Genomic DNA, 18,224 nt, shown 5'->3' with positions numbered 1-18,224 from the left:
ACTGAAATCTACCTGCACCAGGGTTTGTAGGAGTTCGATACTCTGACCGTACGAGCCCTTGAAGCCTGAGATGACACCTATTAAGGGATGAAATGCATCAATGATATAGACAGTACTGACTACAGCATGCCCGTAATCGGACGTCTTGACAAGTATGTGCGCCCGTGCGCTGCTGCAGCGCGGGGTGCGCGGAACGAGCAGCTGAATAACGACATATGCCCGGCGTGAGTATGCTTTGAATTGCATACTGTCCGGACTGCGATATCAAGAACGAAACGGGTGGCAACACAGAAGCTGCGGTGCGCCGGACAGATGAGATACGGAATGTGACGATATGGTGCCGTACGTGCCATGTGTACATGATGTCTGACCCCCGACTGTGCACGCGTGATAGAAGGGACCGGGTACCCTGTGACTGCGTGGGTACTGTAACTCAGGGGGTATGAAATCCGGCAGCACGCAGAGAGCCCTCACGGGATCGACGCCTGCGGCCGGAGTTAGAGAAGTGGTGGGCGAGAGAAGACGGCAATAGTGAAAGCCGACAGCATACTCCGGCGGTCCGGAACGTGTACTAGACAAGTGGAACCGCCGCTAGGAGGAAGCTGTCGGCTGCATGCGCCCGGTACCATAGCTGCCTGGCGAGGAGTGGTGCGGCTGCCGAACCGACCGCCTGGACGTGGGGCGGGAAGCCAGGGGCATGCGCCCGTTACCTGTGCCTGGATGGCTGCTGGCCAGGTGCGGCTGAAGGTGCTGAGATGAGCGCTGCTGTAGGTAGGGAGGGGAGCGATGGTACACGCTGGACGGCGGCCGTCGGACGCGATCCCCCACGTGACCCGGAAGTGACGCGGACGCTGTTGAGCCGGGAATCGTGGAGGAGCGGTGTAAGAAGCCGCCTTGAACCGTCCGCTGCCTGGACGTGGGGCGGGAAGCCAGGGGCATGCGCCCGTTACCTGTGCCTGGATGGCTGCTGGCCAGGTGCGGCTGAAGGAGCGGAGATGAGCGCTGCAGTAGGTGGGCAGATGAACACTGGACGGCGGCCGTCGGACGCGATCCACCACGTGATCCGGAAGTGACGCACACGCTGTCGAGCCGGGAATCGTGGAGGAAGCCGCCAGGGGGGAAGGGCACGGAGGTGCCTTAAATAGTAAGAGCGGGAGCCTCCCCTCCCACAAATACGGCAACTACGTTGCCTACACTTACCAGTAGGAGGAGCTCCCGGCCGGTCACAGACAGCGCAGCAGGTAAGTATGATGCTTCTAATATTGCTAAGTAAGGGGAGGCCGCACACTGTGCCACCAATGAAAATATTACAATAGAGGGAGGGAGGGGGGGGGCCGCACACTGTGCCACCAATGAAAATAATACAATAGAGGGAGGGAGGGGGGGCCGCACTGGCCACCAATAAAATTAAAACTGGGGAGGGAGGGGGGTCTGCCCCCTGCTGCCTGGCAGCCCCTGATCTCTTATAGGGGGCTATGATATGCACAATTAACCCCTTAGGTGCAGCACCTGAGGGGTTAATTGTGCGGATCACAGCCCCCTGTAAGAGATCGGGTGCTGCCAGGCCGCAGGGGGCAATCATGTACACAGTTCGTAGTATATTCTAACTAGAAGCGTCTCCATTACTATGGGAACCCCTCTATGTTAGAATATACTGTCGGATATGAGTTTTCACGAAGTGAAAACTCAGCTCTGAAAAAGCTTTTATGCAGACGGATCTTCGGATCCGTCTGTATGAAAGTAACCTACGGCCACGGATCACGGACGCGGATGCCAATCTTGTGTGCATCCGTGTTCTTTCACGGACCCATTGACTTGAATGGGTCCGTGAACCGTTGTCAGTCAAAAAAATAGGACAGGTCATATTTTTTTGACGGACAGGAAACACGGATCACGGATGCGGCTGCATTGAAAGTCAATGGGTCCGCGAAAAAAAACGGAAAACGGCACAAAGGCCACGGATGCACACAACGGTCGTGTGCATGAGGCCTAAAAGTGACCCCATCTAAGAAACTAAACCCCTCAAGGTATTCAAAACTAATTTTACAAACTTTGTTAACCCTTTAGGTGTTGCACAAGATTTAATGGAAAATAGAGATACAATTTCAAAATTTCACTTTTTTGGCAGATTTTCCATTTTAATATTTTTTTTCCAGTTACAAAGCAAGGGTTAACAGCCAAACAAAACTCATTATTTATGGCCCTGATTCTGTAGTTTACAGAAACACCCCATATGTGGTCGTAAACTGCTGTACGGGCACACGGCAGGGCGCAGAAGGAAAGGAATGCCATACGGTTTTTGGAAGGCAGATTTTGCTGGACTGGTTTTTTTGACACCATGTCCCATTTGAAGCCCCCCTGATGCACCCCTAGAGTAGAAACTCCAAAAAAGTGACCCCATTTCAGAAACTACGGGATAGGGTGGCAGTTTTGTTGGTACTAGTTTAGGGTACATATGATTTTTGGTTGCTCTATATTACACTTTTTGTGAGGCAAGATAACAAGAAATAGCTTTTTTGGCACAGTTTTTTTTTTTTTTGTTATTTACAACATTCATCTGACAGGTTAGATCATGTGGTATTTTTATAGAGCAGGTTGTCACGGACACGGCGATACCTAATATGTATACAATTTATTTATTTATGTAAGTTTTACACAATGATTTCATTTTTTGAAACAAAAAAATCATGTTTTAGTGTTTCCATAGTCTGAGAGCCATAGTTTTTTCAGTTTCTTGGGCGATTATCTTAGGTAGGGTCTCATTTTTTGTGGGATGAGATGACGGTTTGATTGGCACTATTTTGGGGTGCCTAAGACTTTTTGATCGCTTGCTATTACACTTTTTGTGACGTAAGATGACAAAAAAGTAGCTTTTTTTACACCGTTTTTTTTTTTTTACAGTGGTCACCTGAGGGGTTAGGTCATGTGATATTTTTATAGAGCCGGTCTATACGGAAGCGGCGATACCTAATATGTATACTTTATTTTTATTTATGTAAGTTTTACACAATGATTTCATTTTTGAAACAAAAAAAAATCATGTTTTAGTGTTTCCATAGTCTAAGAGCCATAGTTTTTTCAGTTTTTGGGCGATTATCTTGGGTAGGGTATGATTTTTGCGGGATGAGACGACGGTTTGATTGGTACTATTTTGGCGTACATGCAAATTTTTTGATCACTTATTACCTTTTTTTGGGAAGGTCGGCAAAATTTCAATTTTTTCATAGTTTTTATTTTTTTATTTTTATGGCTTTCACCGTGCGGAGAAAGTAACATGACCGTTTTATAGATCAGGTCGTTACGGACGCGGCGATACCTAATATGTGTAGTGTATTTTATTTTTTTAATTTTTATTCAGTGATAAGTGATCACTATTTTTTTGACCCAGACCCACTTGGTTCTTGAAGATCCAGTGGGTCTGATGTCTGTATAATAGAGTACAGTACACTATATAGTGTATTGTACTGTATTTTACTTACACTTTGTCTGAACAGATCTATGCCTTTAGCACAGATCTGTTCAGCACCATGGACAGCGGGATGCCTGAGAAGGCGTCCTGTTGCCATGGGAACCTTCCCCGTCTGCTCCGTTGTGGCCACAACTTCGCAGACGGGGAAGGGTAAGGAGGGGGGCTCCCTACCTCTGTGACCCCATCCAGTCTGGGGGCTGCAAAGGCACAGCAGCCCCCAGATGGGAGAAGGAGGGAGCTCCCTGACAGTTAAACTTTTCCATACAGCGGTCCGTACGGACCGCGGTATGGAAAGGGTTAAACGGCTGACATCTGCACAGATGTTAGCCATGTGCTGACACTCTGGTATACCCACTGGCCACCAATGAATTTTTAAGAGGAGGCGGGCGGGAGATGGTAAAGAAAGAGACTATCCATCTCTTTCTTTACCATCCATTTCCTTCTTTACTATCAATGGCGGCATAGAGTCAGTTTTACTAAATGACGAGCGCAGCGAGGCCGAGCGTACAAATTAATGTAGATGCTGTATTTTACTGAAGATGACTGTCACTTTAAGACGTCTCTATACCCTTAATTGTGCGCACACGCGGTGCGCGAAGTACTTCAATGGAGGCTTCAATTAATACAGCGGCGGAGATGTATTTTAATGGAGATGACTGTCACTTTAAGAAACTTCTATACCCTTAAAGGGAACCTGTCACTGGGATTTTGGGTATAGAGCTGAGGACATGGGTTGCTAGATGGCCGCTAGCACATCCGCAATAGCCAGTCCCCATAGCTCTCTGTGCTTTTATTGTGTAAAAAAACTGATTTGATACATATGCAAATTAACATAAAAGAGTCATATCTTACTTGTGTGACCAGAGAAGAGTCATATTTTCAAGCGCTGACTCATCTCAGGTTAATTTGCATATGTATCAAATCGGTTTTTATACACAATAAAAGCACACAGAGCTATGGGGACTGGGTATTGCGGATGTGCTAGCGGCCATCTAGCAACCCATGTCCTCAGCTCTATACCCAAAATCCTGGTGACAGGTTCCCTTTAAGTGTGCGCACGCGCGGTGTGCGAACTACTGCAGTGGAGGCTGCAGGAATGATTCGCGGAAATACGCTTGCGCAGCGCGCCACGTGACTTCCGCTATAGACTTTCGGCAAACTATAGACTTTCGGCAGAACCCCGGCTCAGGAGAACATGGTGCATGCCATGTTCTACCGTGATATGGCGATATAAACGAAATCTCTATCGTTGGCCAAATTTATATCATTTATATCGCATATCGCTCACCCCTAAATTATCCCATTTTAGAAACTACACCCTCCAAACTATTCAAAACTTAATTTTTAGAAATGCTGTTAACCCTTTAAGTATTTCACAGGAATTAAAGCGGAATGAAGGCAAAATTTCAAAATGTCCCTTTTTTATTGTGCAGATTTTCCATTTTAATCTATTTATTTCCTGTAAGACATCAAAAGGTTAGTGGGTCGCTAGAGGCGCTTCTGAAAATAGTGAATGAATATGGTGGATTTTCTGGTCTGAATGTTAACTGGGCTAAATCACTGCATCTAGTAGACGGAGGGGAGGGGACACCGGTCTCTTCCAGATCCAAGTTGTTGTTGGTTGATCAATTTAAATATCTGGGAATTATCATACATGAAAGATATACAGCAATTTATCCCACTTAATATTTCACCGACCATTGTGTCTAACACAAAAGCTAGATTGGCAAGGGAAACTCTAAAAGCGCCATACACTCAGGTGGCTTGGCTCTACCGGACATGTATAGATATTACTGTGCTGTCCAGTTGACGTACGCAAGCTGGTGGGTAAGGGCGGATGCTAACAATCCAGCAGTGGTGCTGGAAGCGGCACTCCTTGGATCATATGAGACAAATTTTCTGTACAGAATGGGTAAATATCCAGTTGAACACCTCACCTCTAACATGACTGCAGTAATTAAAATATGGAAAGAACATGTGTGGGTTTGGGGTAATAAGGGAGGTGGAGAGGGATGGTCCCCTGTGTTGCCATTGTGGAGGAATCTAAAATTACCAGAACTAGATTCACTTCCCGATTTTGAGTTTTGGCCAAAACATAGAATAAAATATTTTACTCAGTTGTTCTCCAAAGGAGCTTTTAAAACCTTTCCTGAGTTAAAGGAGGAGTTCGGCCTACCCAGGAATAGCCTGTTTAGATATTTTCAATTAAGACATGCCTGTGCAGAGCAATTTGGTAGTGGTAGGGTCAAGATAGAATATGGAGAGATTGAAAAAATTGCTAGACACAGAAATCTATGTAAACCAGTATCCTCCTTCTACTCAGTACTCATGTCCCAGTTGGCTTCTCCGCTGACCAAAGCATTGGCAAAGTGGCAGAAGGATATCCCTAACCTAGAAGACATGCATGAAAGAGAGCTTAAGTACAGTATAACTGGAGGAGTACAGTCATAAGTGCTAGGGATCAGTGGACTACAGGTTAAGTGGTTGCACAGAGTCTATTTGACTCCGGTCAGGCTGGAACGAATGGTACTCTAATGCACATGGATCTGGGAATGTCTGAAAATTGCGGAATTCTGGTCAGAAATTCATGAGTTTTTGAACTTGAAACTGGGATTGCCGGCGGTATGCTCCCCTGAAAATAGCCTATTAGGACTTGTGGATGATCTGTTGTAGGGATCGACCGATATTGATTTTTTAGAGCTGATACCGATAATCTGTGAACTTTCAGGCCGATAATTTATACCGATATTCTGTGCATTTTCATTTTTGAAAAAACAAAAAATTCCTACACAAATCTGCTGAAAATGAACATGTTTATTGTTAATTTGTAGCTTTTTTTTGTAAATCTTTCTCTTTCATTTATACTTACCCGTATTTCTCGCCCTATAAAACGCACCGGCCCATTAGACGCACCTAGGTTTTTAAAGGAGGAAAATAAGAAAAAATATATTTTTAGGTGTGCTTTTGGTGGGTTTTGAACTAATGGTGGTCTGTGCATGACACTACTATGGGGGATCTGTGGATGGCACTGCTATGGGGGGGTGGATCTGTGGATGTCACTGCTATATATGTGTCACCCACAGATCCCCCACCCCATAACAGTGCCATCCACATATCCCCCACCCCATAATAGTGGCACAGATGCCCTAATATACCGGAGCTAAACCTGTGGGAGGGGCCGGTGTCATGCAAATGCGGCGGGCCGTTGCGGTCACTGTACTCCGGCCCCGCCGCTTACTCACTGCTTTATTGCCTAAACCTTTTATAATAATAACTTTAATTGAAGTTCCTGTAGCAGGCAGAGCAGGGCGGCCGGCCGTAACTCACTGATGTCACGTGCTTGCGCCGCCTACTTTATGAATGAAGTAGGCGGCGCAGGCACGTGACATCAGTGAGTTATGGCCGGCCGCCCGCCTTGCTCTGCCTGCTACAGGACATTTAGTAAGTAGTACAGATGGGGCTGGGGATCGGAACTTCAATTAAAGTTATTATTGTAAAAAGGTTTAGGCATTAAGGAAGTGAGTGAGCGGCGGGGCCGGAGTACAGTGACCGCACCGGCCCGCCACATTTGCATGCCACCGGCCCCTCCTCCCTCCAGCTGATACATCGCAGACTGTGATGTAAAATGGCAGCATTCGCCACATTTTGGGGGGAAAAAAGTGCGTCTTATGGGGCGAAAAATACGGTAATATTTTGGCGTTTGTGTTTTTTTTTTTACTATCTTTCAGCTCCCTTAGGGGCTAGAACCCTTGTTCTATTCACCCTGATAGAGATCTATTAGGGTGAATAGGACTTCACACTCTTTGTGCACACGGCAGCAGGGAGCTGACTATGGCAGCCAGGGATTCGGTAGCATCCTGGCTGCCATGGTAACCGATCGGAGCCCCAGGCTTACACTGCTGGGGCTCCGATCAGAAGCTGCCACTGCCACCAATGAGGAGGAAGGGACCCTGTGGCCACTGCCACCAATGACTAATACTGGGGGGCTTGGGTGGGGGGGCGCACTGCACCACCAATGAAGATAGCTCACCCATTAACCCCTTCAGGACCCTGACATTTTTCACCTTAAGGACCAGGCCATTTTTTGCAAATCTGACATGTGTCACTTTATGTGGTGATAACTTTAAAACGCTTTTACTTATCCAGGCCAATCTGAGAGAGTGTTTTCTCGTCACGTATTGTACTTCATGACAGTGGTAAAATTTTGTCAAAAAAAAGTCATTTTTATTTATAAAAAAAAAATCAAAATTTACCAAAAATTTGCAAATTTCTATTTCTCTACTTTTATAATAGATAGTAATACCTCAAAAAAATAGTTATTACTTTACATTCCCCATATGTCTACTTCATGTTAGGATCATTTTGTGAATGCCATTTTAGTTTTTGGGGACGTTACAAGGCTTAGAAGTTTAGAAGCAAATCTTGAAAAATGTCTAAAACCCACTTTTTCAGGACCAGTTCAGGTCTGAAATCACTTTGTGAGGCTTACATAATAGAAACCACCCAAAAATGACCCTATTTTACAAACTACACCCCTCAAGGTATTCAAAACTGGTTTTACAAACTTTGTTAACCCTTTAGGTGTTCCACAAGAATTAATAGAGTGTTTTTCAAAATTTCACTTTTTTGGCAGATTTTCCTTTTGAATCCATTTTTTCCAGTTACACTTTTTGTGAGGCAAGGTAACAAGAAATAGCTGTTTTGGCACCGTTTTTATTTTTTATTTACAACATTCATCTGACAGGTTGGATCATGTGGTACTTTTATAGAGCAGGTTGTTACACTGTTTTTATTTAATTTTTTACGGTATTCACCTGAGGGGTTAGGTCATGTAATATTTTTATAGAGCAGGTTATTACGGACACGGCGATACCCAATATGTCTACTTTTGTTTATTTATGTATGTTTTACACAATGATTTCATTTTTGAAACAAAAAAAATCATGTTTTAATGTCTCCATATTCTGAGAGCCATAGTTTTTTCAGTTTTTGGGCGATTATCTTAGGTAGGGTACTATTTTTGCGGGATCAGGTGACGGTTAGATTGGTACTATTTTGGTGGGCATACGCCTTTTTGATCGATTGGTGTTGTACTTTTAGTGATGTAAGATGACAAAAAAATTGTTTATTTAGCACAGTTTTTATTTTTACGGTGTTCATCTGAGGGGTTAGGTCATGTGATATGTTTATAGAGCAGGTCGATACGGACGCGGCGATACCTAATATGTCTACTTTTCTTTTTTTCCTATTTAAAAAATAAAATAAAATCTTTTATTTGGGGAAAATGAAGTTGTTTTTTTTACTTGAAACTTTAAAAAAAAAAATTCACTTTATTTTTTGTCCCACTTTGGGACTTCAACATTTGGGGGTCTGATCCCCTTTACAATGCATTCCAATACTTCTGTATTGGAATGCATTGGCTGTATGTGTAATACAGTGTGTCTCACAGGCTCTCCACCGGAAGGCAGCCCTGATGCCTAAGGAAGGCATTGCGCTGCCTTCCATGCCATCGGTCCCCTCTCACGGGGACCCGATGGCAGCTCCGGTCCCCGCCCGACATCGCATGTGCCGCGGTCAGCGCTGACCGCGACACATGAAGGGTTAATGCGCCGGCATTGGTGATTTCACCGATGCCGGCGCATGCAGCAGGGGTCCGGTTATCAGCGACAGCCGCTGATCGGGCGGGCACAGCTCCTGCACACGCCCGATCACCATGAAGTACATGTACGTCACGGGTCTTTAAGTTCCGGAAAGAAATTACGTACATGTACGTCATGGGTCCTTAAGGGGTTAATTCATATACAGGGGGCGGGTGCTGGCTGCAGAATAATATAGCCGCACCGGACCTCTATTAGCGGTAGCTGCGATCCGCGGCAGTTAACTCCTCAGGTGCAGCAGGGGTTAACTGCCGCGGATGGCAGCTACTTGTCATAGAGGTCGGGTGCGGCTATATGATTCGGCAGCCAGCTCAGGCTTCCTGTTGAATTTGAATGAATGAGTGAGTTAACATCATTGGTGGCACAGTGACCACAGCCCCTTCTCTTCTCCTCTCAGTGGTGGCAGCGGCACAGGGGGAGGGAGACACTGCTTCCTTCTCCCCTGTGCTGCTGAGGGAACACGGATCGCGCTGACAGCAGCGCGATCCTTGTTCCCGATTCGTTATCGGCAAAATAGATGCCAATACCGATAACTTTGAAAACCCTGAATATCGGTAAAACCGATAATCGGTTGATCCCTACTGAATATCCTCCTAACATAGGTTATTCCGAGCTTTTTCAACTTGGACCAGTAGTTCAGTCACGGTGGTTGTTGGCCGCTGTGCATGGGAGGATCCATCACCCCATCCAGTCCCAGACATTGTTGATGGTGGTGAGACATGGTGATCGAGCTGGTGACGGGACCTGCTGGTTAACCTGAAAAGCATGTTGCGTAGTGCGGGCAGTGTGTGGGTTATCTTATTGGAACACCACATCTTGTGAGTCAAAAAAGACAATAAGACTTGTGCCACAATGTTCTGGACATAACCAAAGGCTGGTCATTGTTTTCTCCATCAACACCAGAGAGGAACAGCCATGTTAGTTACTGGTGCCCCACACCACCATGACACATGGTGTTGGTCCTGTGTGTCTCCGCACTATGCATGATGGCAGTAGACGCTCTTCACCCCTCTAACCCCCTGTTAACTTTGAGGTGGCCATCGTTAGTACCAAGCCAGAACCATCGCTAAACAGTACTGTTTGCCAGTGATGGCTGCATCAATTTTGAATATACCAGTACCTGTATGAACGATACCAACGCTTGCACAGGCAATTTTACTCATTAAAAAAGGTCTGATGCCTATAAGAATGCATAAGACTTTACCAGCAATTAATGATTGCATTGCGCCCTATGAACTTCAAGGGAATCACAGCAGTGCCTGAAACATCCAATATAGCTCCTTACAGTAAGGACCATTGTTATTAGTAAAGAGGCTGCCATTCAGCGCACCTCTCTAGTCCTGCTGCCTGCTCTAGTGTTGGTGCTCTGCATACATGGACACAGCTTCTCCAAATGCCACTGGTCCTGCTGCCTGCTCTCATTACTGTTCTCTGCATACAGTTGAAACCAGAAGCTTACATACACTATATAAAAAGACACATATGCATGTTTTTCTCAATATCTGACATGAAATCAGAATAAACCTTTCCTGTTTTTGGTCAATTAGGATTACCATAACTGTTGCTATTATTTGCCAAATGCCAGAATAAAGAGAGAGAGAATGTTTTAAGGCATTTTTATTACTTTCTGCAATGTCAAAAGTTTACATACACTAAGATTACTTTGCCTTTAAACAATTCTGGACTGCCCATATGATGATGTCATGTGTTTGGAAGCTTCTGTTAGGTTAGCTGGCAACATCCCAGTCAGGCTACTTTTACACTGACGTTTTGGTTTCTGTTTGTGAGATCCGTTCAGGGTTCTCACAAGCGGTCCAAAACAGATTAGTTTTGCCCTAATGCATTCTGAATGGAAAAGGATCCGCTCAGAATGCATCAGTTTGCCTCCGTTCTGTCACCATTCTGCTCTGGAGGCGGACACCGAAACGCTGCTTGTCAGGACGGATCAGTTTTCACTGACACACTCTGGTACAATAGAAAACGGATCCGTCCCCCTTTGACTTTCAATTGTGTTCAAGACGGATCTGTTTTGGCTATGTTACAGATAATACAAACGGATCCGTTCTGAATGGATGCAGACGGTTGTATTATCTGAACGGAAGCGTTTGTGCAGATCCATGATGGCTCCGCACCAAACGCGAGTGTGAAAGTAGCCTTAATTAGAGACACACCTGTGGATGTATTTAAATGCACACCTGAAACACATTGCTTCTTTGTGTAGCATCATGGGAAAGTCTAAAGAAACAGCCAAGATATCAGGAAGAGAATTGTGGACTTGCACAAGTCTGGCTCAACCTTGGGTGCAATTTCAGATTCGGATTCGGATCCGTTCAGATAATACAACCGTCTGCATCCGTTCAGAACGGATCAGTTTGTATTATCTTTTTATTAAATTGAGATTCCATCGCACATAGAATACATATTACACATGGAGCAATATACAATATCAAAGTTTCCAACAATATCGACATACATTAATCCACCTGATCGTTGTCCATAACTCTCAATTCCAATTTTAACCTCCTCCCGTCCGCCCATAGGATATAAACGTCCTATGGGTGGACCTCTATTTCTGAACGCACGTTTTAAAACGTCCTTTCAGAAATCGCAGCTGCACGCTAATCGTGCAGCTGCTGATCGGGTTGCCCGCTGTCAGTGACAGCAGGGCAACCCAGAGAGAAGGCAGGGACAGTGCCCAGGTGTCCCTGCCCTCTGGATCGCTGCATACACAGCGCTCACCGCCGTGAGGATTCAATGCGGATTCAATGCGTTTTTCACTAATGGTTGCTAAGAGATGTTGTTTGTAAACCTTCAGTTTTTTATTGCGCGTGTGAAAAACGCATCAAAACGCAGTGCACCCGTGTGGAAAAAACTGAACGCAATCACAGACAAAACTGACTGAACATGCTTACAAAATGGTGCGAGTTTCACTGAACGCATCCGTCACGCTCGTGTGAAAGGGGCCTAAGAACACCATCCCAACTGTGAAACACGGGGGTGGCAGCATCATGTTGTGGGGTGGTTTTGCTGCAGGAGGGACTAATGCACTTCACAAAATAGATGGCATCATGAGGAAAGAAGATTATGTGAAAACACTGAAGCAACATCTCAAGACATCAGCCAGGGAGTTAAAGCTCGGGCAGAAATAGGTCTTCCAAATGGACAACGACCCTAAGCATACTGCCAAACTGGTTACAAAGTGGCTTAAGGATAACAAAGTCAATGTTTTGGAGTGGCCATCACAAAGCCCTGGTCTCAATCCTATTGAAAACTTATAGGCAAAGCTGAAAAGGCAGGTGCGAGCAAGGCGACCAACAAACATTCCGACCAACTATTGTGAGAAGCTTGTGGAAGGATATCCAAAATGTTTGACCCAAGTCATACAGTTTAAAGGGCTTCTGTCACCCCACTAAAGTCTTTTTTTTTTTTGGGCTAGTTAAATTACTTATACTGCGATATATGAAAATATAATGGTGTTACTTACTTTGCTTCAGCAGTTTCTTATAAAAACTAACTTTTATAATATGTAAATTAGGTCTCTACCAGCAAGTAGGGCGTCTACTGGCTGGTAGCCGCCGCAAAAAACCGCCCCCTCGTCATGTTGATTGACAGGGCCAGCCGCGATCTCCTCCTCCGGCCGGCCCTATCAGCATTTCAAAAATTGCGCGCCTGTGTTCATTCGGCGCAGGCGCTCTGAGATGAGGAAGCTCGCCTCCTCAGCACTCCCTCAGTGCGCCTGCGCCGATGACGTCTTCTATTTCGGTGATGTCATAAAAATGCCTTAAAACATTATCTCTCTCATTATTCTGGCATTTGGCAAATAATAATAATAATAGTAATCCTAATTGACCAAAAACAGGAAAGGTTTATTCTGATTTCATGTCAGATATTGAGAAAAACATGCATATGTGTCTTTTTATATAGTGTATCTCCAATATGACACTGATTCTGCTGCCTGCTCTAGTTTTTGTGCCCTGCATACATGAGCACAGCTTCTATATATGACACTGGTTCTGCTGCCTGCTCTCATGACTGTGCTCTGCGTACATGGGCATGGCTTCTATACAGTACGCTGGCCATATTCATATAAAATATGATCTCACTATGGCACAGAAGATGTCACGAGACTGTGATTGTGACTCAGACAGCGGAGAGGATTGTAATGCTTACATGCCAGCGATTAGTGGTGGCAGCAGCACATGGTACTCGTGATCTCCAGTTACCTTTGAGTTAGACTAGTGTCAGGCAGGTCCAAGCATCCCTGCTGTGCACACCGCCTACACGTAGGCCTGATGTTTCCAGAGCAAAGAACAGGACGAGGGCTAAAATACAAAGGAGCTCCTCTTATTATTTTAATATTATTCCTACTACAAGTCGGTGCCCGTCACATACACATCCATAACAGTGGGTGCCCGTCACATACACATCCATAACAGTGGGTGCCCGTCACATACACATCCATAACAGTGGGTGCCCGTCACATACACATCCATAACAGTGGGTGCCCGTCACATACACATCCATAACAGTGGGTGCCCGTCACATACACATCCATAACAGTGGGTGCCCGTCACATACACATCCACATGGGACTGTATGTTGAAAGGGCAGAAGGGAGGGGAGAGATGTTAATTAGACTAGTAATGTATAATGTACCATTATGTATGCCTACATATTATTTATTTTAATTATTGCAACTTTTGTATACTGCCATGGCTGAAAATACTCCTCAAAAATGCTAATGTAACCTCTGACCGTTATCATGCCAGAGTGGCAGCCTGTATCGCAGCAAGGGGAGATGCCACCCAGTATTAATGTGACCCTGCCTCAACATAAACCCTGCTGCAGAACCCAAAATAAAGGGTGCATCACCTTGGTTGTATGATTATTGACCAAGCACCACTAGCAGATTATACTGTCAATCTCATATTAATTGCATTAAACAGGTTGGCCCATCTCAAACATTGGTAAAATGTCAAATATGTGTGAGTCCCACCTATCTTTAGAACGGGACACCCAAAGTGAACGAGCGCACCACAGCCACCCTCTATTCACTTCTAAAGGAGTTCTGGAAAAAGCAGAGCACGTTCGCTCAGCTCTTTTTGGAACTCCCCTAGAAGTGAATGGACATGGTGCATTCTCCTTCACTTTGGGGGCTTTGTTCTAGGGATAGGTGTGGGTCCCAGCACTGGGACCAGCATCTGACATTGATGGCATATCCTAGCAATATGCCACTAATGTGTGAGATGGGCCAACTCCTTTAAGTTTTCCAGGTGTTCTACTGTATTGTTATTACTGGTCAGTGTATTTGTATCTTTATAAAATATTGCTAGTCTCGGAAATAGATTGGTCTTTTAGAAGTCAGGTGGTTCTATTGTCATCTGCTTCTCCTTCAGGTAATCTCATCCTGAGCTGCCGGTAATAGAGTACCATGGTCACCTATCTCCGGGAGTCCCATAGAGTGGCAGCTGGCACATGGTACCTAGTTCTCCTGACTAGTGTTGAGTGAACTTGTTTTTTAAGTTTGGCGCCCAAAGTTCGGGTTATTGAAGAATCCCATTATGGATTCCACTACCACGGACCATAAGTTATGGTCCGTGATAGCGGAATCCACACGAACTTTGGACGCCGAACTTAAAACACAAGTTCGCTTAACACTACGCCTGACCAGTAAGGGTCAGATTAATCAGACCCCTAATGCTCAGCTACATATCCTCCGTACATCAGGGATCCGCAACCTGCGGCACTCTAGGTGTGCTGAAACTACAACTCCCAGAATGCTCCATTCACTTTTATAGGAGTTATTAGAACATCCGAGCATGTTCGAATGCTGGGAGTTGTAGTTTCTAAGCAGCTGGAGTGCTGAAGGTTGCTGATCCCTGCTTTAGGTATTTAGTATTTGCTGCTGCTAACAGGTTATAGTTTTCATACGGTATTATATCTGAATATTTTACACAGCTCTATATAACATGATTTTATCACGCCATTGTTGTATCACCCAACCAGTTATGGTATTACAATTGGGATCCACATGGCTTGCAACACCTGTGAGGAGTATGGGTAAACATTTGATTTTTCAGGCCCATTGTGGGATAGACAGGAGCCATGGTCTAAGGCTCCATTCACACGTCCGCAAATGGGTCTGCATCCGTTCCGCAATTTTGCGGAACGGGTGCGGACCCATTCATTCTACAGGGTTGGCCATTTATATGGATACACCTTAATAAAATGGGAATGGTTGGTGATATTAACTTCCTGTTTGTTGCACATTAGTATATGTGAGGGGGGGAAACTTTTCAAGAAGGGTGGTGACCATGGCGGCCATTTTGAAGTCGGCCATTTTGAATCCAACTTTTGTTTTTTCAATAGGAAGAGGGTCATGTGACACATCAAACTTATTGGGAATTTCGCAAGAAAAACAATGGTCTGCTTGGTTTTAACTTAACTTTATTCTTTCATGAGTTATTTACAAGTTTCTGACCACTTATAAAATGTGTTCAATGTGCTGCCCATTGTGTTGGATTGTCAATGCAACCCTCTTCTCCCACTCTTCACACACTGATAGCAACACCGCAGGAGAAATGCTAGCACAGGCTTCCAGTTTCCGTAGTTTCAGGTGCTGCCCATCTCGTATCTTCACAGCATAGACAATTGCCTTCAGATGACCCCAAAGATAAAGGTCTAAGGGGGTCAGATCGGGAGACCTTGGGGGCCATTCAACTGGCCCACGACAACCAATCCACTTTCCAGGAAACTGTTCATCTAGGAATGCTCGGACCTGGCACCCATAATGTGGTGGTGCACCATCTTGCTGGAAAAACTCAGGGAACGTGCCAGCTTCAGTGCATAAAGACGGAAACACATCATCATGTAGCAATTTCGCATATCCAGTAACCCCTTAGACTTTTATCTTTGGGGTCATCTGAAGGCAATTGTCTATGCTGTGAAGATACGAGATGTGCAGCACCTGAAACTACGGATACTGGAAGCCTGTGCTAGCATTTCTCCTGCGGTGTTGCTATCAGTGTGTGAAGAGTGGGAGAAGAGGGTTGCATTGACAATCCAACACAATGGGCAGCACATTGAACACATTTTATAAGTGGTCAGAAACTTGTAAATAACTCATGAAAGAATAAAGTTAAGTTAAAACCAAGCACACCATTGTTTTTCTTGTGAAATTCCCAATAAGTTTGATGTGTCACATGACCCTCTTCCTATTGAAAAAACAAAAGTTGGATTCAAAATGGCCGACTTCAAAATGGCCGCCATGGTCACCACCCATCTTGAAAAGTTTCCCCCTTCACATATACTAATGTGTCACAAACTGGAAGTTAATATCACCAACCATTCCCATTTTATTAAGGTGTATCCATATAAATGGCCCACCCTGTATATGGGGACGGAATGGATCTTTGGGTCCGCAGCTCCGCAAAAGATAGAACCTGTCCTATTCTTGTCCGCAGCTGCGGACAAGAATAGGCATTTCTATAGGGGTGCCGGGCGGGTGTGTTGCGGATCCGCAACACACCACGGACATGTGAATGGAGCCTAACACTGCTGAAGTCCATAATCTGTAGTGTAGCTTTCCCCCAGGTGATCTGCACTACAGTAGAGGTTGTATATCCTGACTGCTGACACCACTACTAGACCCAGCAGGGAGGAGGCGCTGCTCAGCTACATAATCTATAGTGTAGCTTTCCCCCAGGTGACTTGCACTGCACTAGAGACTGTATATCCTGACTGCTGACACCACTACTAGACACAACAGGGAGAAGGCACTGCTCAGCTACGTAATCTATAGTGTAGCTTTCCCCCAGGTGACTTGCACTGCACTAGAGACTGTATATCCTGACTGCTGACACCACTACTAGACCCAGCAGGGAGGCGGCGCTGCTCAGCTACATAATATATAGTGTAACTACTTTCCCCCAGGTGACTTGCACTGCACTAGACTGTATATCCTGACTGCTGACACCACTACTAGACCCAGCAGGGAGGCGGCGCTGCTCTGTAGTAAACCTAGGACGGTGCACATGACAGCAGCTGACACAAGCTCTTACCAGCCCCAGGAAAGCCGCGCACATGGCGGTGGTCACACAGCACCTCAGCCCGGCGCACTGCTGGCCGCCTCTCCCGCTCAGGCCTCCAGGCACTAACAGCACCACATCCTCCGCTCTCCTCCGACGACTGCCGCCTTCCTCATCCTCCCGGCCTCTGCTAGCACTTGGCGGCCGTTTATCAAACAAAGTGTCCTCTTCTTCCTCTTCTCCGGCCTCGTCGTCCTCCGCCCTGGCGAACCGCACCTGCTTCTTCCTCTTACCGTTCCCCGCCATGTCCCCGATATTCAGTTGTCACTTAAAGCCGCGGCCTCATGCCTCCTAAAGGATCCGGCTCCAGCCACCTCTCTCCGGGAACAACCCGGATGTAGCAGCCTGAGCCGCGCGGTGACAGGCCGGGTGTACCTGGGTGGGAGGAGCGGGAAGCCGCCTTCTCTGCTCTTGTCACTGGCGCTGTGTACACGATGCGCTTCCCAGCAGTGCGGTCCTGTAGCAGGAATGACTGGTGTAAAACACACATTTGCGGCATTGGGGACTTGCTGAAACTAATATACTGGTTTCATTATAGCTCATTTTGTAACTCTGAGCCCTTATCAAGCCAATGAGGGTAAATGTGTGGGGCCGTAACGTCCACACTCACATATGTCAAACACACAAATGCAAGAAAATACTGTCGCACAGGCATTCAAAAAGGGGTTGTGTGACATTTTTACACTAAAAACTGGCATAAAAATGTTTGTAAATGACTACCAATATTTGATAAGGGTGAATACCTTGAAAAGGGTGTCCTATATGGCCAAATATTGACTTTATTACACTGTATCTGAATTAGGCCGGGTTCACGTCGGGCAGGATCAGCGCCGGTCCCCTTTATAGGGGCATTCATGTAGCTTTACCACAACGCTAGATCCAGAGAGAGTCGGCGCGCTCGGCTATTTTCAGCACTCCCATAGAAATGAATGGAGGGTGGCCGTGCGTGCGCGGTGTGCCCTCTCACTTTGCGGGCTCCTTTCTAAAGGAAGGTACAAGTCCCAGAGGTAG

At 45.7% G+C, this 18,224-nt stretch overlaps 1 protein-coding gene across 1 annotated transcript in view; it reads right to left on the bottom strand.

Annotated features, from left to right (window-relative positions):
• The window catches only part of MFSD4B (major facilitator superfamily domain containing 4B), a 30,867-nt gene extending 13,292 nt beyond the window's left edge, over window positions 1-17,575 (bottom strand). Inside the window, exon 1 of the mRNA XM_040428883.1 lies at window positions 17,187-17,575. Within this exon, the coding sequence (XP_040284817.1) occupies window positions 17,187-17,459 (273 nt within the window). The 5' untranslated portion in view covers window positions 17,460-17,575. The remainder of the gene's footprint in view (window positions 1-17,186) is intronic.
• Between the last annotated feature and the right edge of the window lie 649 nt (window positions 17,576-18,224).

The sequence above is a fragment of the Bufo bufo genome, chromosome 4 (assembly GCF_905171765.1).
Source record: "Bufo bufo chromosome 4, aBufBuf1.1, whole genome shotgun sequence".
NCBI lineage: Eukaryota > Metazoa > Chordata > Amphibia > Anura > Bufonidae > Bufo > Bufo bufo.
Note: the sequence above shows the minus strand (reverse complement) of the source record. Positions and strands in the feature narration are given on the sequence as shown.